A 22,854-nucleotide genomic window follows, 5' to 3' on the forward strand; every position below is an offset into this window, starting at 1 on the left:
GACCCCAGCCGCTCCTCCACCCTGGAGCTGGGGCCTCTCCAGAGGTCACATCAGGAAGGACCATTTAGGAGTCTAAGGAGGTACCTGGCCTGGGGTGGGGGCTGGGAGCTAGAGCGAGGGTACATCTCAGGATCTACTTAGGAGGGAGAATGGACCCTGAGTGGTTCATGGTTCCTCCTCTCTCGGGGCCCCCATCTTCCCATTGGTAATGGGGGATGGACAAGAGCCCCACCCACCCACCCAAGACCCTCTCCCTTGACCTCCTCACAGCTGGGGCCATTTCCTGCTTGCTTCAGCCTCCCTGGGCTTCTAGAAGTAACCTCCTAGGAGGAATCCCAGCTGGGAGGGAGGCACAGCTCTAGCTTCAGAAGTCCTGGGCTGGTGTCAGCAGCCCAGGGCATATCCATCCAGCAGAAGGAAATGCCACACCAGCTCCAAGCAGGAGGACCAGCCGGAGGCAGTAGCCATCTAGGACAATATAAGAAGGAATGATCTATGGGCATGGTCCTCTCAAGAGTGGGAGCTGTGGGAAGTGGCCATTACTGTCCCCACCCCTCTGATGAGGAGGTCAAGGCTCAGAGAGCCAAGTGGCCCAGGACAGAAGCCTAGGCCTGCATTGTGTATGCCCAGAGCAGCTCAGGAGGGAGCCCACCAGAAGCCAGTGGACAAGAAGTGGGGAGGAATGTCTTTGCTTTCTAAACAATAGGAGCTTCTGAATGAGCTCCTCCCTCCTCCCACCAGGATCCTCTCTCCCTGGGAGAGGACAGCTCCTTTCTCCTGAGCTTTCTCCGGGCTCTGCCTGGCCCGGCTCCAGACACGGGGCTGGCCCTCCGCGTCCCCCTCCCTGGGCCCCACTTCCTAGCCTTCTTGTGCAGCCAGCTGCTCAGGCTTGGGTACATAAATGATTTAAGCCCCTCCCGTCCATCCTCATTGTTCTTCTTTATTGACTGTTTTTCCTGATTTAGCCTCTTCCCAGAGTCCCATGGGGCAATGGGGCAAGAAGGGGGGGCTCCACCCCTTGCCTACCTGCCTAACTAGGGAGGGTCAGAGGCCCAGGTATGGCTGGCCAGCGGGACCGAGGCTTTCCTGGGCATGGGAAGGACTTTGGATTGGGGGCCAGAGTACCCAGGGAACAGCCCAGAATGCACAGGAGTCTTGGAGTCCTGGGTTTGAATTATGAGTGCCCTCACTAGAGCTTGTGGCTGTGGACCCTTCTAAGCCTCAACTGTCTCGTGTGAGCAGTGGGGATGTTTCTTCCTCTGTGAGGAGCCGGTGATTCCATGTGGAACACATCACAGAGCAGGCATGTACTAAGTGCTCAGTAAATGCCGTCCCCACTCTGCCTCGCTGGCCTCATCCGTCCACCTGTGAAAGGGCCCCAGGTAGGAGTGTGGCTTCTCCTGTTCCTTCGGTTGCCTGCAGGCCCAGGGCAGAGCCCCAGGGCAAGATGGAAGAAATCTGGGTTTGGCATTCTTTTCCCAACCCCGGGCAGGCCAGCCTGGTATCATTATCCAGTTCCACAGACAGGGAAGCGAAAGCTCGCCGAGGGCCCAGGTCTTTGCCCAGGACCTGTTGGGTTAGCTGAGTGGCAGAGCCAGGAGGAAGAGGCCCCAGGCTCTTGTCCTGAGAGGCAGGCCAGGCCTGAACGCCCTTCCCCAGTGATCCACTCACACAGACACGGCCTCAGAGAAGGACCTAGTGGGCACTGGTTCAGAGCATGTGCTCTGGGGTGGGACAAACCTACATGACTCTCAGCGCAGCCATTCACTAGCTGTGTGATTTGGGTGAGTCACTCAGCCTCTCTGAACTTGTTTCCCCATCTCTAACGTGAGAATGCTAACACCCACCCCACAGGGTGCTGGGAAGGGGAAGCCAGCTGATGAATGGGAGGTGCACGGCCAGGCATACAGCTGTTCTTTTATGGTTCTTGTCTATCTGTCACCAGCTAAAGCAAACCCACTTAGGACATCTTCAGTTCCTCCTCTCATGGGAAGAGCCAGCGAGTGGTGGTGACATCAGACCCCTGACAGCTTCTAGCCCAAAATAGCCTTCTCTTTAGACTGACCCTGTCCCATCACAGCTGCTTCTGCTCACCATTCCCAGCTGAACTGATATTGCCTTCGGTTCCCGTTCCTGCCATATCAGCCTCGTCCCTAGCGCCGCGCTAACAAAGCCTCCCAGGAGGCAGGATTCTCCCTGGGCAAATGAAGGGCCCTCCGGGCAGCAGTGATACAGCTCTCAGACAGTGCCTCCAAATCAAGGTCCTGGGCTCTGGAGCAACCTGGGCTCAAATCACCTGCCTCCCTGTATGATCTTAGCCATCACTTAACTTCCCAGAGCCTCCGTTGCCTCATCTGGAAAATGGAACTAACGGCAACCTACCGGGTGTGTGGTGGTGAGGAGTCGAGCAGACGAAGTCCATGAACGACCTTGCATGGAGTCTCGCCCGGAAAATGTACTCAATAAATAAGACTGGTTGTTGTACCTGCAGCACTGGGAAGTTTATAAAATCACTCCCACCCGCCCACCTACTGGGGTCCCCCAACAGGGGCAGATGTCCTTATCACCAGAAAGAAACTGAAGTTTCTGAGCTGCTTGTTCTGTTCCCCGGATTTCCAAAGCAACCAGCCCCTTCCAGAGCACTGATCTCGGCTGTCTGTCTGAGCCCAGCTCCCTCTGGGAATCACAGACACCGCCCCCCCCGGCCCCCACCAGGTGTCTGGTCTCATGAGATTTTACCTTGTCACTCCTCTGGAGCCCCAAGACAGCCGGGGAGGCGGGCAGGGCACAGCTGAGTCTGCCCATTTGTCAGACAAAAAAGCCAAGGCTGAGTGAGGAGCAGGGACTTGGTCCAGGCCACCCGATGGCAAAGGGAACCAGGATGAGACTCAGGCTGCAGAGAGGGAAGTGGGTGCCAAGTGCTGAGTCGGATTTAGAATCTTAGATGGTCAGAGCTGGAACATTCAGGGGTGTGGGGCATAAATGGCCACAAAAGAAACAAACCCAGAGACGGGGAGGACGCCCGAGGGCACAGAGCAAGTCCAGGGCAGGATCCAGCTGGTGCCATTCGCTCATTCACTTGTTTGTTCATCCATTCATTCATTCATACAGCGAATACAGTAGCAACCAAGACACAGCCCTTGCCCTCAAGGATCTCATGGTCTTAAGTGGGAGTCAGATTAACGACCAGGCAATCCAAACCTGCCCTCGTCGGGGAAGCACCAAGGTGTGCCACAGGGCAGGGGTGGGAGGCCACATCGCAAAGTGGAGGAGGGGCTGGACCACGTGAGAACCCGAAGAAAGAATGTTCTACAGGGTGAGGTCTGCTTCCTGGTCGGCCCACGGTCAGGACTCCTGTTTTCTTCCTCAGCAATTGGAAAGATGGGAAAGAAGTGTTTCTCTGAGCTGGACTTTCCATGCAGATGAGGGGCCCAAGCCAGAGTCAGTCAGATCTTGTCTGACTCTTGCCCCGATTTACACACGGGGAAACTGAGGCCCACCCACGAAGGGCTTCTGCTCCCTGCCTTCCTGCTTCTGCTTGTTGTGTAAAGAAACGCCTGCAGCTGTGTTTGCCACTCCCCCAGCCGTATCAGCCCTCACTGGCCTTGCTCAAAGGGTCTCTCAACTTCAGGACGACCCGACAGGGCACCGCTCAGCCCTGTCTGCTTGTGAGACACCCTCAGTATGGCTCGGGCCTCCAGGACATTTGTGTCAGTGGTTGGGATGTGGCCAAACTCTTTTCAGCCCTTGAGCACCAGGTGAATGGAATCAAAGCTCAAGCTATCCCCCAGACGGAAGAGAGTCTGGCTTGGCTTGAAGCATGGAGGAGGGGCCAAGAACCCCACTCCCAGCCGTGCCTCTCCCAGCCCTGTACCCACTGAAGTTCCCGAGTTCCCCAAGGAGCTCAGCTTGTCAACCCTGACCCAAAACACCACCCTCCTTGGAAGTGTTGGAGAACCCTCAGAAGTTTCTCCAGCCTTCGCACCTGCTGTCCTATCTGCCTGGAATGTCTTTCCTCACTTCTTTGCCTGGGCCAACGGAATTTGTTCACTCACTCATTCAACAAATATGTGCTGGATGCTTACTCTGCGCCGGGCAGAGAGCTATACTCGGGGGATAACAGCTGTCTGAGAGCTTAGAGACTTGGGGACGTATAGAGTTTAAGCACACATGCATGCACACACAATAATGTCCAGTACAAATAGGAGCAGACCCTATAAAGGAAAGGAGAAACTAAGAGTGAAATCTCATTCGATGGACTGAGGGAACACGGTCTAGGGAAGGCTTCCCTGAGGAGCTGACTTTTTAGTTGAGTTTGGGAACAGGAGGAGGTCGAGGAGTTAGTTTACTGAAGAATGAGAGGAAGAGTGTGCCCCGCAAAGGACACAGCATGTGCAAAGGCCCTGGGCTGACAACTGGTTTGGTGAGTGTGAGCAAGTTCAGAGCAGCCGGACTGGAGCCTATGGAGTGGGTGGGTGAGGGAGAGAGAGTCAGATCATGCAGGGAGGCAAAAGCAGCAGACCTTGGTCAAGGGACCATGTGGGTAGCAGGAAAAAGGAAGGATCCAAGAGAAGGAGCCAGAAGAAGAGACAGAGAAATAGGTGGGAGAGAATCAGGAGAGTGGCCTATCCCGGCCGCCAGGTGAAGAAAGGCTTTTGTGAAGGAGAGAGTCATCAACTTCTTCAGTGGAGGAGGTCATCTCCTCCAGGAAGCCTTCCTGGACTCCACATGTGGGGTTAGGGGTTCCACAGTGCCTTGGCCTCCCCATCAGAGCGCTTTCCTCTCCCCCAGGTTAGCCTGGAAATGTCATGAAGGCAGAGACAAGGTCTGACTTGCCTTTCCAACCCTAAAACTTAGCATAGGACCTGAAAGTAGCTTTTGTTAAATGAATGGACATAGAGAGGAAGTGCCTCTGAGCCCACGGTTTTCCTTCACTGGCATGGTCCAGGAGGCTCCTTCTGCTCTGGACCTCCCAGGCATGCTGGAGCCAGGCCCCTCTTGGCTGGACCTGGGACCACTCGCAAGGAAAGCCTGGGCTCTCCTCCATTCGTGCCTGACCCCTTCCTAAGGCTCCCTCTGACTCTTCGCCTCTTCCTGTTGGCTCCTAGGCACCAAGCCGCCTGACCAGCTTCCGGAAGACCAACAACAGGCTCCCACAACAGGTGAAGAAAAGGTGCCTCCTGTGCACGGGGCCCTTCAGTCAGGGTGCCTACCATTCCCGGGGTACCAGCCTCGCCCTGCCCTGAGGCTGCTGTTAGCAAACCAGGAAGCAGCAGTTCAGGGCTCTGGGGTCCAGGTGGGGAGATGGAGCCCTGGGAGATTTAGAGCCTCATTCGGCCATGGGTTGGTCCCCCAGAGAAGGGTCTGTGCCCTCTCTGGAGTCGCATTCAGGCATGGCTATACCAAGTTTCAGGTGAGCACTTCCGGGGACATGTCTCAGATTGTCTATCTGCCCCCCGCCTCCCTGGGGAACTCATCACTCCATCCAGCCTCATATCACTCATCTGCCTCCCATTCGAGTCTGGGAGCTCTTCCAGGTCAGGGGCCTCTCTTTGTCTCTCCCTCCTCCCCCCCTCCCTCCCTCCCTCTCTTTCTCTCTTTCCTCCCTCCATTCACTAAGCACAAACCATTTCTCCAGCTTGAGCTGTTCATTTCTGAACCCGTGCTCCTGACACACAGCTTGGCACATGGGGGTCACTCAGCATGCACCCACTGGCCACCTGGCTGCCCAACAGTGCCAAGTCCATGGCTTGGGCCCTGCCAAGCTCCCTGGAGGATTGCAGCTCCGAACATGGCAAAGGGACCCTCTCCCTGGAAAGAGCTGAGCTCTTGCAGGAGGAAGGAAATTTGGCCTTGAATCTGTATGGAGGCCAGGCCTGGCTGGGGCTGGGGGAAGGTGGGAGTGGGGTCCAGAGGGAGAAGTCAGTTTTCTTCGCAGGAACTGTGGTCCCAGGAGGACCTGGGCCCCCAAAAGGGGGCTCCAAGCTGGAGTGAGGCCGCCTCTCAACTGCCCTCTCTTTGGCCAACAGGGCCTTCTCCCTGCTGAACCCTAAAATCTGCTGACCCCCCACCCCACCTCAGCCCCTCAGTCACCCTGGCCCTCCTGCTTTTCTCACGTGCACGTTGCCCAGAGACAGCCAGGGTGCCCTGGTCTGCCAGCCAATGGGCAGCTCCCTGGCCAGGCTGAGCAGTGGGGGTTTTGGTTACCTGCACCCCTGAAGCTCCAAGCCTGCAGAACCTGCCCCAGCCAAGCCATTCCGAGTCCTACAAGTCCTGTCCCAGGCTCTCAGCAAGAGCTCCGTCCTGGCATCTGTCCCCCAACAATCTTCCCCGGGGTTTCCAGCCACCCTGGAGGCTGCAGCAGGGGCGGTGGGGGCAGCTCCCAGTGGTAGCCCCCGGGGCCCTGCAAAGTGGGGCGTGCTTTCAGCCAGGCATTAATTACAGGGTGCGTTCCTGATGCCTGGTCCACCTATATTTATCTGCAGGATCTCACTAATTAAATTCCCCACAGCACCCGGCGGGCTTGGGGACCGGAGCGAGGCAGACAGGCAGGGGGGCTGCAAACTTCCTTCCTTTCCTTCTTGGCCAAGAGCAAAAGGGAAGCAGCCCAAACTCCCTCTCCCTCGCCTGACCCTACTCATGTCTGGAGTCCAAGGGGCCGCCCCCAGCTCTGCCCAGGGGGTGGGGGGACCCTTCGGCCTTGTACCCCCCTCTCCCCGGGCTCCCCCCCCCGTGCCCACCCATAGGCCCCAGGATCAGACAGTGCCCAGCCGCCTGACGGCCTCCCCCCCATCAACTCGGATTCCTGCAGCAAGCAGAGAAAAGTCTGCTGAGCAGCGAGGCCGGATCCCCAACTCTGCCACTTTGCAGGGGCCGGGGCCCTCTTACCGTAGGAGTCGTCTTGGTCCAGGAGGGAATCGGGCTCCATGGCGAATGGGCCCCCTGCCCCTGGCCCCACCTGATTTATGAACCAAGGCTGTCTCCATTAGCGTCTGGGTTTCTCCTTTTGTATTCCATCTGGCGGCTTTTCCAACTAGATGACTGGGTATTCCTGCAAGCAGGCCCCTCTCCAGCCCTCGCCTTCATACAGTACATTTAAAGTAGCAGTAACCTCTTTTTCCTCCCCCCGCAGCCCGGCTGGAAACATTAGAAGGGACCGATGCAGCGAGATGTCTAAAATAGGAAGACGCCGGGACGCTTGGCCTGGCTGCCGGCGACGCTGGCTGTGGGGTCTGGCTGGGGCTGTGAAAGTGGAAAAGCTAAGAGGTAAGGCTGCGCTGGGGCTTAGAATCTGGAAGCTGGCTCTGGGGGCCCCAGGGTCTGTTGGGGGAGGGGAGCAGGCTGACCCACCCGTGGGAGGGGCCGGGGGAGGGGGGGCTCGGCTCTGTTCACCACCCAGCGCCCAAACCCCAGGGGCTTCTCCCGGGCCCTGCTGGAACCTCCCACTCAAATCTGTTCTACAGACATTTCCTGCAGTGTGGGGGATGCAGAACTGACTCATCCCTCCATTCAGTTAGTCATTAACTTTTTTCTGAGCATCTACTCCACGCCAGACACTGCCAGGTGCTGGGGTAACAGCAGGGAGCAAGGCGCGGTGTCTGGGTTCATGGAGCTCACAGGTAAGCAGGTCATAGCCAGGCGGTGGGGGAGTGGGGGAGAAGTGCTGCAGAAACGGAGAGCAGGGACCCCCCCCCCCCCCCCCCGCTGCGGTTGCCCTTGCGGGAGGTGGTCCGAGAAGGCTTCCTGAAGACACGGGCCCCTAAGGATGCGTAGGAGTCAGTCAGGGAAGGAGGGAGCGAAGGGGAAAGGCGTGCCAAGTAAACGGAGTGACCCGTGCCAGAGCCTGGAGCTGACGGGGTACCTGGGGCATTCGGCGCCCGCAGATGAGTTCCCGGTGGTGGGAGCAGTGGCTGAAGGGGGGGTGGTGTGGAAAGATGGAGCCAGGGAGGGAAGCAGGAGAGGGCCGGGCAGGGCCTCTCGGGGATGTTCTCAGGCCTAACCCCGAGGATGGTCTGTGAGACGGACACGTTCCAAGTTGTCATTCGAAAGGCCTCTCTGGTTCCTGGAGCGGCTGGGATGCTGGGTACCACTCAGTGAGCGGCCCCGGAGCTGGGTACCGTTCCGAGCATTTACCCGCATAGTCTCGTGCACGGCTCGGTGGGTGGCCCCTCGCAGAAACTCTGGCTATCCTGTTTTACAGAGGAGGGCAGCACAGCCTAGACAGAGGGAGCCCCTTGTCCAAGGCGGCGGGTGGCCTCCAGGGCAGGCCTGGGCCCCAGAGAAGTTACAGCCTTGGTGCTGGTGTGGGGGGTGGGGCACTGGGGAGAACAAAGAGGCAGTAATTCATTCAGTCTGCGTGCAACCCAGAATACAGACCAAGGCCATAGTCTTGTGGGAGAAGTGCGTCATTTGGGACCAATCAGGGAAGGCTGCCCCAGTGAGGAGGCATGTGAACTGGACAGCGGGAGGAGAGCAGATTTGGATGGGCTGAGCGGGGGACGGTGAGGGCATCCCAGGCAGAGGGAATGGCACAGGCAGAGGCATGGAAGGTAGCATGCAGTGGGGATGAGAAGTCACTGGGAGAAGGTCAGGGAGATGGGCTGCTCGGGGCTGGAGTGAGGAGGACCTGGAATGACAGTCTTGAAGCTGGCGTCAGGCAACCTCAGAAGGTAGTCTAGAAAATGGCCTCCTTTCTAAGGAATGCCTGGGCATTCCTGCTAGGAGCCCCTTCCCAGTCTTTGTAATGCTCTGCACTAAAAGCAGGGGAAAGCTCTCATACATAAAACAAACAAACAAAGCAGGAGAGAGCTCCCTGCCCCACGGCACTGTGAGAACATTAGAAGCTCCTCCTTTGTGACCAGCTTTTTGGAGACATGCCGTGGTTCTGGTGCCTAGGCAGAGGGGACGTCAAGAGGAGGGAGCTGGGGGACCGGGGGACAAGCTGGGAGGCTGGCAGGAGGGCCCAGGCCCGGGAATGGCAGGAAGTAAAGACCCACCCGGGCCCCTCCCGGCCACCTTGTGCTGCCCAGCTGCTCCCAGAACACCAGTGTTGGGGTCACCGTTTACCCCTCCCTCCAACCTCGGCTGCCAGGGCTCCCAGCTTCCAACCTCCCACTGCCTTAATTACAGGGAGGCCAGGCCCTACCCAGCCAGCTGCAGGCATCCAGCTCACGGGCTCTCCAACTCAGCGGGTGTGGGGGGCAGGCTGCCGTGTGGGGAGGGATCTAGGAGTGAAGGGTTCCACCAGCCAACAAGTGAGCTCAGACCCAGCTCTCCTGTCGGCTCTCTGGGGCCCTGAAGCTTTTCGGGGTTCTGGGGTCACATTCTAGATAGAGTGGGGGGTTGCTGAAATAGACCCTCAGACTTATATCCAGACTCTGCCGCTTATTAACTGGGTGACACAAGCTAGCACCCTTGGGAGTCTCACTGGTAGAATGGGGCTCCTCATAGGGCTTCCTCATGCAGTGGTCTGAGCCTTAGGGCAGGACCAGGCCAGGAGTGTGTGATGGTTAAAATTAAAGGGTAATGCTCCATCTTCTCCAAACTTCGATCATCCTGACTGCCTAGATGAGGGAGGGGTAAGGCAGGTGGGGGAGAATATGAGCCCATTGTACTGTCAGGGAAGTTGAGGCTTTGAAAGAACGGACTCGCCTTGGGGGTCTCGGGCGGGCTCAGTCTACACCCCCACTAGGCTGTGCCCCAGGGCCCACTGAGAGCAGGAGGTGGGGCTGGGGGGGGAGGGGACCTGGGCTCCAGGCCTGGCTGGGCCCCCAGGCCCTTCCTTCCCTGGCCAGCTCTTTCTGACAGGTCAAGGTCAGAGTCGGATTAGCCTGGCGGCTCCCACAGGGTCCCAATTCATTTCTCCGTTTTAATGAATTAGATATGTTTCCGTGCAACCAGAGCTCCGAGCTCAGGGATTCATTTACAGTAAATGTGTCTTGAGCACTGGTCTCCATGGCCTTCCCTTGGTGACACAACAGTGCAAAACAGACCTGTCTCCTCCCGCTTAGTAGCTTCGCAGAGCTGGGCCGTACCTGCTTTGAGCCACCGCCCTACTGATGGATGCCTAAGTTGTTGCCAGTCATCAGGATGAGGAACAATACTGTGACGGGTCTCTTGAACATTCTCTGTGCACATCTGTCTCGTGACCTCCCTAGGGTAAAACCCTAGATGTGAACTTTTGGGGTCAAAAAGTGTCAGCCTTTGTACATTCCTGGAGTAGCAACAAAAGGCATTCGAGTCCCATCTGGTTCTTTGACTCATTCCCGCATGTTTGGGGAAAGCAACCAGCAGTGGGCAAAGCTACCGAAAAGGCCCTGAGGTGGGAGTGAGCTCAGGGTGGGGGGGGGGGGGGAACAGAAGAATGACCAGTGTGGCTGGGCGTGGGTGGACGGTCAGAGGGACGGTCCCAGAGAAGAGAAAGGGCACAGAGGCCACCTCGCGGAGGGCCCTGTGGCTGGCGGAGGGTGGGAGCCACTGCAGGCTGAAGCAGGAGAGGGACATGGAAGGCCGCTGTGAGCAAGGTGGCCCGAGGAGGGCCAGAGTAGACGGAGAAAGGCAGCCACATTCAGGATACCTGTAGGGCCCTGGGTGCCGCTGGCCGATCAGACATGGAGGAAGGGACAAGCCCAGGAGGACTCCAAGGCTTTCAGAGAGGTTTACGGAGCTGGGGGAGGGGGGCAAAGAGAGGGTTTGAGAATGGATATGTCAAGCCACGTGGTGGGAAATTCACACAGACCCGTGGGGACATCCAGGAGGCCGTGGCGGCAGGCTGGAGCTGGGTGGAGCAGGGGGGCCAGTGGGTCCAGATGGTGGGGGGCGCTAAAGCTCAGCACACAGCCCAGCACGCCCGCCCACCGTGCCGCCCTGCTCCAGCAGTGGAGGGAATCCCCTGGTTCCAGACATGACTTGTCACTCTGTGTAAAGAAAGGGAACTAAAAGTCACTGATGGCAGCTGGCACCAAGTTGTGGCTCCGCGGAGAGAAGTGGGCAGGAAGGAGCAGGAAGGGGAGCCCGACAGTGGACTCGTGGTGGTCAGCTAGTCCATTGCCTCGCCTGCTGGGGACCATGCGCGAGCTGCACCGCTCGCTCTCTCTGTCCCTGCCGCGCCTAGGCTGCCCTGAGCCGGGGAGCCAGAGACTAAAGGGAGAACTGAAACCCAGGGGTGTGGAGGCTGGAAGAGTGTACGTCCAGGGAGCCATCTGGTCAGCAGAATCAGGAAAGCCTTTGCAGAGGAGGGGCCAGCCAAACGGGACTGGGAGGGATGAAGAGGAGTTCGCCAGGTAGGTGCAAGGTGTAAGGGCAGGCGACGCTACCGCAAGGGACAGCCCACATTCGGGGCCACGAGAGCTGTCAAGTCCTTCTCAGCCTGAGTTCTGGTTTTCTAGCTAAATCCTGCTGTTCAAGCCCAAATGGAGCCCATGGGGAGCCCACAGTGTCTGGCTCCTCCTGGGTCTCTGAGCTGACGCTGTATCGCCCCTTTCCGGAACACAAACTGTCGTGGCCAGCGTCCACTCAGGAGCATCCCGGCTGGGTTTCTCAGGCGAGGACTGGTAAGCCGGCCTGGTCCAAATCCCAGCTCCCTATTTACCAGCTGGGCTTCCCTGGGCAAGTGATTCCATCTCTCAGAGCTTCGGTTTCCTTGTCTGTCTTGTAGGGTAAGGGCAGTCCCGGAAGGGCTGGCCAGAGAGTGAGTTAATGCAGATAGAACTTAAAAAGGGGCCAGAGGAAGCACTCCTCCCTCCTCCCCTCCTCTCTTCCTCCCCTCTCTTCCCTCCTGCCCCCTCACCCTCTCCCCACCCTTCTCCTGGGCCCCTCCTACCCTCTCTCCTTCCCCTACAGCCCCACCAGCCTGGCTTTTCTTTTTTTTTTTCTTTTTTAGATTTTTTTAAAAATTTTTATTTATTTATTTGACAGAGAGAGACACAGAGAGAGAGGGAACACAAGCAGGGGGAGTGGGAGAGGGAGAGGCAGGCTCCCCGCTGAGCAGGGAGCCCGATGCGGGCCTCGATCCCAGGACCCTGAGATCATGACCTGAGCCAAAGGCAGTCGCTTAACCAACTGAGTCACACAGGCGCCCCCAGCCTGTCTTTTCTTACTGCCCCTTCCACTCTCCCCCTGAGACCTGGTCATTTCCTCTGCTTGGACCGAGATTCCCCCAGAGCCTCACCCCATCTACTATAAGGTCTCTGGTCAAACGCCACCTCCCTGACCATCCTCTCTAAGATATCATGCCCTATCCCTGACCCTCTCATCACTCTCTACCCACCCCTGCCCCCCAACCTTTGAGTTTTCTTCCTGGCACTTAGCATCCCATGTGACACTATATTATATATTTGTGTAGTGTCAGCTGGCCCCGGCTTACTTGTAAGCTCCATGCTGTACCCCCAGCAGCTGGAACGGTGCCCAGGGCAGCGGACCCCCCCCCCCCAGTAAATATGCGTGGGACAAAATCTTTGTGGAAGAACCAAGCATCCGCTATAATGACTATCTTTCCCCCACTGCCTCCTGCCTTGATTTACAAGCACACACTCTGGAAGCTCCCACTGAGCACCCGGGCACCTCACGTCTAGACTCCTGTGTGCCTCCCTGTCTCTTAATGCGTATCTGACTGGACTGGTCCTCCCTTCTCATTAAAAGGCTGGGCCCCAGCAGGGAGACCAGAGGGTCTTCTCCTGGGGGCGGTGCGCCTACTGTGAATCTGGCATTCTCTGCATCCCACTCATTAACTTTCCAAGGGAGGTTTTCTGAGTTCCATTTCACAGATGGGAACACTGAAAGGCTACACCAAATCTCAGAGCTGGGGCTTGTGGCTGTGTTGGCCTGGCTGGAGGCCCCACTTTGCCCCCGCTGTAGCACCCAGTGGGGCCTCCTAGGGCGTGTCTGGGTGGGGATGGCAAGGGAGGCTCAGAGATGGGACAGACCAGCCTTTGGTGGCTCTACTTTCCCTCCTGGGCACCCCCCCAAAGCAACTGTCCTTCACCATCTCCTGGGTTTAAGGAGAAGGGTGGCTCTGCTTTTGTGGCTCATTGAAAGACCTCAGAACTGAGGGTTGGCAACTTTCGACAAGTCGTGAGCCAGCCAGCGGGGCATGAGGGCACGTCACCGGCTGGCCCTGTCGTCGGCTCCACCGGGGGAGGAGGGGCTGGGCTCCTTCCAATGACGGCAGCCCCGGGGGTGCACGGGGCCCTGGTGAACGCCCATGTGCTCTCCGAGAATCCTAACCACTGTCCTGAGGACAGCAGGAGTCAGGGGCCAGAAATGCTCATCGACCTCACACGGCCAAGAAATGGCTGGAGCGGGACCCAAAAATCTGGGGCCAGCTGAGAAATTTGAGTCATCTGTGGCCCTGTGGGGAAGGTTGGTAACTTGCCCCTGGTGGCCACCGCAGGCTCCAAGTCCAGGACTCTCACCCACAACGGGCCGTGGCTTCCTCCGGAGGCGCAAACGTGAGGCCGAATTCTCATCAAAGAGCCTCAGGTCTTTCCCGGAAGGAGGTGAGCTCTCAGTCAATGCCGGGAGTTCAGGGATTTCCAGGGCTGAGAGGATGGGGACGGTCAGGGGCCCCAGGGTTCTGTGAAATCATCCATTTCGTGATGGACCATGGGGCTCCATCGAGAAATCCCGGCTGCCGGGGCCCAGGGCCCTGCCTCGCTCCCCGTCTGGGAAGCCTGCCGATATTGGCACGCCCGGCGTGTGGGCAACAGGGTTGAGACACGTCTGGCATGAAGTGAGGGGGATCTTCAGCAGCTAGCAAGGATAGTGCTCTCCGTCTTCTCCCCAAACCCCCAGATCTCGGCCCTGTGCCTGGTACCAAAATGCCTGGTCATCGTCCTGAGAGAACCCCAGGCTTCCAAGAGCCCCAGGTTGGAGGCTCATCCAAGTGCAGCCTCCTGAGAGGGCAGGAATTTCCTCCATAACATTCTTGATCCAAATTCTGCTTGCTTACTTCCCAGGATGGGGAACTCACTCTCTGTCAGGCCGTCAGTTCCCTCTGACTCCAAAGTAAGGTCCCCACTCAATGGAGTCAGGCTGTGCCCTCCTGCCTGCTACTCCAGATTGGCCTTACTTTGCTCACCATGTTCACCCCGCATGATGGTGCCCTGGGAGAAGCCCCTGTATCATCAGACCCCCCCCCCATGAGCTCAGCTCGCTGCACTGCCCCTGAACCTCACCCCCCACTCCCACCCCATACTTCCAGGCTAGTTTTCAGGTTTTGTGGTGAGTCAGGGGAAAAATCATGAAGCCTGGAAGCACTTTACCCACAAAGCAATGACAGCAATTCATGCCATTCAGCCTACTTGAGCCAGAGACCCTGTCAAGTGCCAGAGACCCAGAAATGAATCAGTCCCTGCCCCTGAGGACCCCCACTGGGATGGGGGCGGGAGGGTGCAGAGGCAGGCGTACCTGGGCATCAGCCAGAAGCGGGGGCATCAGCAGAGGGAACTCTCCCCACTGGTCACAGGCGGGTTTGCAAGGCTCTTTCAGGACAGCTAGTTTTCCAGCAGGTAGACAAGGGGAGGTGGCAGAGAGAGAGAGAGACAGAGAGAGAGAGAGAGCATGGAGGGTGCACAGACCAGAGGGCAAAGGCCAAGTAGTGGGGCCACCTAGCCGACTGATTTGCTTGGGACAGAAGATATCAGGATCAGCACGCTTTATCTGTAAAGGCCCGGACGGTAAATACTTGGGGTCCTGCAGGCCATTTGGCCTCCATTCCATTTTCTCAGCTCTCCTGTTGGAGCTCAGAAGCAGCCAGAGAGGATGCATACATGAATGAACGTGGCTCTATTCCAGCAAAACTTTATTTGTTGACGCTGAAATTTGATTGTCACATAATTTTCTTGTGTCATGAAATGGTATTCTTCTTTTGATTACTTCCCAGCCATTTACAAATGTAAAAAGCATTCTTAGCCCACAGGCTATACAAAAACAGCTGATGGATTGGATCTGGCCCATAGTTAGCTGACCCAGGCACCCCTCCCACCCCCTGCTATATGTGTTTGGGAATACTGGGAGATTGGGCTCAAAAGTTGGGTAGAAGTGAGCCTTGAAAGCCAAGGGGAGGCTTTCTAGGTTGGTTTGGTCAGCGCTTGGTTACAGATCCCATACCCACCGCCCTGGGGGAGCTCACCCACTCACCCATCTACCCACCTTCCCACCCAACCCAACTGCCATCAAATCAAGTGCTGAAATGTACCGTGGGACAATGTCTTTAAAAATGTGTGTCCGATGCCATAGGAATACAAGCTTATTGTTAAAAGGAAAGTTGGTAAAGGATAGACTAATAAGGAAATTTTCCTACCAATCCTACTGTGTACCCAGGGGTGACCATAGTTAGGTGGGTGCGTGTGAGCCCAACATCTTTCCTGTGCCCATGGACACGTACACAGATATGCGCGCACACACACACACACACACACACACACACACACACACGAGTACGTGTTTACTCACACCACACATAGCACATCCTATATAATTATTCTTTTTTTTTTTATTTGACAGAGAGAGATACAGTGAGAGAGGGAACACAAGCAGGGGGAGTGGGAGAGGGAGAAGCAGGCTTCCCGCGGAGCAGGGAGCCCGATGTGGGGCTCGATCCCAGGACCCTGGGATCATGACCTGAGCCGAAGGCAGACACTTAACGACTGAGCCACTCAGGAGCCCCACATCCTATATAATTATTCTTTTGTCACTTAGCAACTTAACCCCGAATCTTCCATCCTCAGCACACCGATGCACCCTCCTGGACTCTCATACTTTGCCAGCAGTGGTCCACCGAGGGACAACCCTGTGTCAGTCCCTGTGTCGCAGGATTACAAGCAGACCTTCTCGGCACACATACCTATTTCTGTGTACCTATGCGAGCATTCCTGATGGAGAGATTCTCAGAAGCAGAAATGCCATGTCAAAAGGCATGAGAACTTAAAATTTGGATCAGTGTGGCATTCTGGAGCACTTTCTCTTCGATGCTGGGAATAAGCATTGCAAATCCTCTGGGGCCTGGAGAGTCCTACCGGGGCCAGTCAGAATCTGGGACCTCAGCATCTCAAGGGCTCCTAAATGACTCTGGGTTCCAGATGCACAGACTTGCCTCCTCTTGCAGAGCCAGGCCCAGGACACCTGCCTGTCAACGCCTTGACCCATCCCTCCATCTACCTGTCCACACATCCACCCATCCACCCATCCATCCCCCTATTCATCCATCCATCCATTCCTCCCCTCTCTCCATCCACCCATCCCCCTACTCACCCATCCTTCCCTCCCTTCCTCCCTCCATCCATCCACCCACGCACCCGCTCATTCAGTGCTTGTCGAACAGTAATGGTGGCTTGAGTACTCCGGTGGTGGTGGTGCTGAATACAACCATATCCCCGCCTTTTTAGTCTCCACCATCCAACAAAGGAGCGTGTCTACGTGCCAGAGACTGACAAGAGAGCAGGGAACACAAGACAGAAAACCCCTGCCCTCTCGGATTTACATTCCGGTGGAGGAGACATCATAAACACATACGGTATGCGGGGGAGGTGATAAGGCAGAATGAAGGGGCTGGGGAGTCCTGGGAGTCAGATTCTGCTCTCTGAGCAGAGATCCGCCCACAGTGAGGGAGGAGCTGTGCAGATATGGTGGGTGTGAGTGTCAAAGGCAGAGGGAACAGCCAGTGCAAAGGCCAAGAGGCGCGGATGTTCAGGGAACAGCATTGAGGTGGTAGAAGAGCAGGTCATCTCCCGAAGGTCTCCTTGGCAGGGAAGGGTTTGGCTCTTACTCCGAGTAAGGAGGGGGCCTGTGGAAGTTCTGGGAGGTGGGGGGTGACCTGACTTACACTTGGCTGCTGGGTTGGGAATAGACCAAGGAGGGCCAGGGCTGATGTGGCAAGATGGGTCAGGAGGTCATTGAACTTGACCCAACAAGAGATACTGGGCCAGGCGGTTGGGTGGAGTGGGCGAAAGGGTGGGACTTGGGTGTGTTTGGAAGGTAGCCGCGAGCCTTCCCGATGGACTGGCTGTGGGGTGATAAAAAGGGAGAAGGATGACAGCAAGGCTTAAGGCTCCGCAACCAGGAGAATGGGGCTCTAGAAGAGGAGTGGGTTGGAGGAAGGGAGTTTGAACTGAGAGCTTGACTGAACTTGCTAAGTTGGAGGTGGGCACTAGCCATGGAGTGCAGAGGTGAGGAACATGTGAAAGGGTGGAGACAGATGCCTGGGAGCTGTCTGCATGCAGACAGGATTTAAAGCCCTGCGCCTGGAGGGCAGCATCAAAGGAGAGGAGTGGAGGAGAGAGGAGCCCTGGGGCGTGCCAACACCAGGGGCAGGGAGATGAGGAAGAGTTTGTCAAGAGAACTGAGAAGGAGCAGCCCGTGAGCAGGAGGAGGGCCCAGAGAGCGGGGACCTGGGAGCCAAGGGGAGAAAGGGTTTCAGCAAGGAGGACGGGACCGCTGGGTCAGGTGCAGCTGAGCAGCCTAGCAAGCTGGGGACACAACACTGACCACCAGGTTTGGCAACACAGTGCGACCCGGGCAAAGAAGAGAAAGGCCAGGTGACCGCAGGAGCCCTAAGGGAGAGCACCTGACCTAGGAGGGCTTCCTGGAGGAAGGGGTGTCTAAGCAGGAACTGGAGGGACACAGACATGTTTGCCACATAGAAAGGGGGTGTCCAGGCTGAGGGCTCAGCACAAGGTCAAGAGGAGAGAGCAGTCAGCTTGTTTGAGGAACTGAAAGTAAGAAAGTCTAGTTGTAATGTGCAGTGTGGGAGGGGTGAGGGGCATATGCGGAGAGACGCTGTCCTCACAGGACCCTGGAGAGACTGGCAAAGCAGATGGTGGGGTCCTTGATTAGAGACCAGGCTCCGGGGACGGGTGAATGGTGGGGGCGGAGTCAGAAACCAGGAGGAGAAGCAATTTGGAGAAGGGTGATGAATTCAATGAATTTAGGGTGCTGAGGGTGTTCTGGGGGAAATATCTAATGTCAGTGTGGCACGTGGACTGGACGTCAGGGTCTGGGAGGAACCGCATGTGCAGGAAGGACGCTGGGCAGAGCGGGGTGGAGCTGAGCCACTCACCCACCTCTTTCTTTGGTGCTACTTGAGGCCAGCCTGTGTCCAGCCGCACGCTGCGTGCTGGGGAGGGGCCCCGGCAGCTTCCGGCCATTGTGGTTTCTCTTGCCTGGCACCAGAAGCCCAAGGGGAGCCCAGCGGTTCCTCTGAATGAGTTGTTGCAACTAGGCCTGGTTCCTCCCATCTATAGCCCACAGAATGCCTTTGCCATACTCCTCAGGCACCGCCAAAGGAGGGGGCCCCCACCATTCTATGCACGTTCTTGAACATTCAATGAACAGTGATTTACGGAGCACCTAGTAGATACCATCCTGAGCCGTGGGAGAGCAGTGATGACCCAGGTAGACTGGCTTCTGTGCTCAAGGGTCCCACCATCCACGAGGGGAAGCAAACAATAAATGTACAATCAGAGTCCAGTGTGGTATTTGGAGAGAGAAGCTGGGGGGGAGGGGAGGTGGGCAGCAGGAATCTGAAGGGCTTCTAGGGGAGGCAACATTTTAAACTATAGTTCTGAAGGATGATGAATCAGAGTCAGACAAGAAAAAATGGGGCGTGGAAAAGTATTTGAGTGAATGGGAACAGCGTGCTGAAGGCTCAGAGATGAGAGAGTATGCCAGGTGGGAGGGAATAGACAGATTCAGTGTCGTGGAGCATGGGGTGTCTCCAGGTGGCGGCGATTTGGGGGCGGAGGTGTGGTGATGGTAAACAACCTCAGGAGTCAGGCTTAGAAGCTTGGACTTTCTCCTGAGGGCAATGGGGAGCCATGGAATGTCTTAAGCAGGCAGTGATATGCTCAGATTTACATGTGGGAGAATTCAGAGACAGAAATCGGAAACACCCAATCTTAGCCCAGAGAGACCCAGGATCATCTCATCCAAGGCAAGATCCCCTCCACCCTCGTGTAGCTCCCTCGACAGGTGAGGTGGGTCAGTATGGCTTGCACACCTCCAGAGACCTAGACCTCACTACCTCTGGAGCTGGGCCCCAACGATGATCTGACAAGCCCTGTGAGAGCCCCACAGGCATGCTCTGGGAATCCAGTCTTGTCCCTGGGATACACCAGGGCATTTAACACCGCGCCGCGAGGTGGGCTGGGCGGCACCACGGCGTGGAAAATGGCCTGGCAGCTGGCGCCGCAATGCTCCGCAGCCACCTACGGGGGCGATCGACTTGTTGCGTGCGATCGCTCCGGATGCCACCTGGTAAAGCTGTCGGCAGGATGCTGAAGAAATAAATCTGTTCATGAAGATGCGCCGCCCCCTCCCCGCCGCGACATCACCCCACTCCCTCCCCCCACCGCTCCCACCCCTGCGGGGAGCCGCTGAGCCTGCCCCGCAGCGCCACCGTGTGGGCGAGGCGGGTCACGACAGAAGGTCTGTCGCTTAACTCCCAAGTCCTAAGCGCAGGGCCAGGGAAGGCACCAGACTGGTCACCGGCCTTCCAGGCTGCAAGGCACACCAGGTCCTATTCTCATTACATATTTAAAAATTTATTTTTCAGAATGGACGCATATTTGCAGACTGTTTATAATTATTTAAGTAACATATGCTTACTGAAAAAGATATGCAAACTCGATAGACCATATAAGGCAACAATTGACAGTTTCCTCCCAGCATCCAGGCCCTCCACCCCCACAGACATCTACTGATTGCATTTTGGCAAATAGGCTTCGAAATTTTCCTCTACAGAAAAAAATACATGTATAGATTTCTCTTTGTCCCACCTATTTTCTGTTTCCTTCTCTTTATTTTTTCCCTCTGTGTATATATATATATATATATATATATATATATATATATATATACACACAAATGAGATCTTATTATATGTGCCTAGGGTTTTGCCAGTTGCTTTGCTTTTTAAATTTATTTTTACTGGGACACCTGGGTGGCTCAGTCAGTTAAGTGTCTGCCTTCAGCTCAGGTCATGATGCCGGCGGACTGGGATCAAGTTCCGCATCAGGCTGCTTGCTCAGCAGGAAGCCTGCTTCTCCCTCTCCTTCTCCCTGCTTGTGCTCTCTCTCTCTGACAAACAAATATATAAAATCTTTATAAATAAATAAATTTATTTTTATTAACTATAGTGTAGAGACAAAGACAATATTTATCTAATACATGTAAAGGATGTGAATCAGGTTGAAGTGAATGCTATGTGCTCCCCATGCAATTTAAGATTTTTATTACCTCTGAAGTTTCTTCTATGTGTTACTTTATTTTTCATTTAAAAAACACATTTATTTTCTCTCCTTTCTCACCGAACTCTGGATTGATTTTGTATTTTTTTATTAATACATGCTATTTCTTTATTAACTCACCAGTTTTCTATTCTTTTAGTGCTTCCCCTAGAGATGACAATATGTATCCTTGACTTATTAAAGGCTAGTATAAATTAGTACTCTTACCACTTGCAGGAAAAGGCAGGAACCTTAGGCCACTTAAAACTCCACTTACCTGGGCGCCTGGGTGGCTCAGTTGGTTGAGCAACTGCCTTCGGCTCAGGTCATGATACTGGAGTCCCGGGATCGAGTCCCGCATTGGGCTCCCTGCTCAGCGGGGAGTCTGCTTCTCCCTCTGACCCTATTCCCTCTCGTGCTCTCTGTCTCTCATTCTCTCTCTCAAATAAATAAATAAAATCTTAAAAAAAAAAAAAACTCCATTTACCCCCTCCTGACTTAATGCTATTGTCATCTGGTGCCATCTGGTATTTTAATTCTTTATATATTTCAAATTCCACAAGAGGATATTATTATTGTTTTATACAGACAATATTGGTTTAGATTAACCACATATTTTCTCTCTCCATTGGCCTTCATTTCTTCCTGCATCTCCAAGTTTCTGTCTGGGATCCATTTTCGCCTGCCTGAAAACCATCTTTTCCTACTTCCTTTGATGGGGGTGAGCTGGTGAGGAATTATTATGGTTTTTATTTGCCTGGAATACCTCTGCTCCATTTTCGTTTTCAAAGGGTATCTTCTGCTGGGTATGTACTTTCAGGTCGGCAAGGGAGAGCAAGAAAGGAGACAAAAGTAACAGAGAAGACGTGGGACAAACAGAAAACAAACAGGAAGGTGGGAGACATAAAGCCAAATATGTCAGCAATTATATTAAATGTAAGGAGATTAAATACTCCAACTGAAAGGTAAGCATGAACACACTGGACGAAAAAATGAATAAAAACCAATCATATGCTGCTTACAAAATAGATATGGCCAATATAAGGATACGGAAATGAAGAGAGGAAAGGATGGAAAAAATTACACCATAAAATACTAACCCAAAGTAAACTGGTGTAGTTACATTAATATCAGCCAAAGTAGAGTTTATAGTGAAAAAAAGCAATGCTAAAAATAAAGAGAGCTATTCACAGTGGGAAAAAAATATGTTCACTTTATCAAGCAGATACAAAAATTCTAAACTTGCATGAAACTAATAAGGTAGCTTCGAAATATATAAAGCAGAATTCAAAAGAAGGAAAAGGAGAAATAGATAAATCCATAATCCTTCTTCCAGTAATCAATAGTACAAGCAGATAAAAAGTTAGGAAAAACTTCATATATCTATAGGAATATCACATTTGTTGCATCTTATCAGGTGATTCAGGATTGCCACTTGTCTCATTTCTGATAGCTTGATTAAGATGGTGTCTGCCAGCCTTCCTCACTATAAAATTACTCTTTTCCTGTTTGTAATTCATGAGCATTTTGTGGGGGAGTTACTTGGAAATATATAAATATCTGGGGGCGCCTGGGTGGCTCAGTCGGTTAAGCGTCTGCCTTCGGCTCAGGTCATGATCCCAGGGTCCTGGGATCGAGCCCCACATCGGGCTCCCTGCTTGGAGGGAAGCCTGCTTCTCCCTCTCCCACTCCCCCTGCTTGTGTTCCCTCTCTCACTGTCTCTCTCTCTGTCAAATAAATAAATAAAATCTTTAAAAAAAAAAAAGAAATATATAAATATCTGACACTTTAACAAACTTTCAACGTATTCATTTATTTATTGCTGTCAGTATAGACTCACGGATTCCTGTTTCATTCAGTGGGTTATATCAATATGACCAATACCAGTTTATTACTGTCAATACTTTGACACTCAGATATTTTCAGATAGGGCCGGGGGCAATCCTTTAGATTTGTCCCCCTATTCTTTGTACACTTGCTTATTTTTGGGTGCAATAGGACATTTCAGACTCATTTTGTATTATCTCTGCCCTGAAATCAGTCATTACCCTAAGGAGTCTTGATTCTTTTTAATGGAGAATGATATTTTTGAAATTTATATTTTAGTTAATTGGTTTATTTATTAGAGAGAGAGAGAGAAAGAGAGCATGAGGTGGGGGAGGGGCAGAGGGAGAGGAAGAAGCGGGCTCCCTGCTCGATCCCAGGACCCTGGGATCATGACCTGAGCCTAAGGCAGATGCTTAACCGACTGAGCCACCCAGGCACTGGCTGTCCTTCTCCAACCCCCCCCATCATGCCCTACATGTGTATCTACACACCCCCCCACACACACACACTCACATCTATAGCCATTCAACATCTACGTACAGATACGGACAGCCAAGAGCTTTAATTTCTATCGGACACCACAAGGTCATTCTAATTTTCTCCCTTTCCATGTTTGAAATTCTTTTCTCCAATGGTGAGAAATCTGGCTTCCATTATTTTGTAATATCTATACTTCTCTTTATATATTGGCTCAATCCCTGGATATTAGCTATCTGTTGCTCTATAACAAATTCTCCCAAAACTCTGTGACTTAAAACAACAAAAACCACTTGTTCCGCTGTTCCTGTGGGTCAGGAATTTTGGA

General features: G+C 54.4%; 1 protein-coding gene across 1 annotated transcript in view; it reads right to left on the reverse strand.

Moving 5' to 3' along the window:
• LOC113934370 (DAB2 interacting protein) overlaps window positions 1–7,256 on the reverse strand; it is a 188,510-nt gene extending 181,254 nt beyond the window's left edge. The window contains exon 1 of the mRNA XM_027615205.2: window positions 6,889–7,256. Within this exon, the coding sequence (XP_027471006.1) occupies window positions 6,889–6,928 (40 nt within the window). The 5' untranslated portion in view covers window positions 6,929–7,256. The remainder of the gene's footprint in view (window positions 1–6,888) is intronic.
• Between the last annotated feature and the right edge of the window lie 15,598 nt (window positions 7,257–22,854).

This window comes from Zalophus californianus, chromosome 13 (assembly GCF_009762305.2).
Source record: "Zalophus californianus isolate mZalCal1 chromosome 13, mZalCal1.pri.v2, whole genome shotgun sequence".
Taxonomy (NCBI): Eukaryota; Metazoa; Chordata; class Mammalia; order Carnivora; family Otariidae; genus Zalophus; species Zalophus californianus.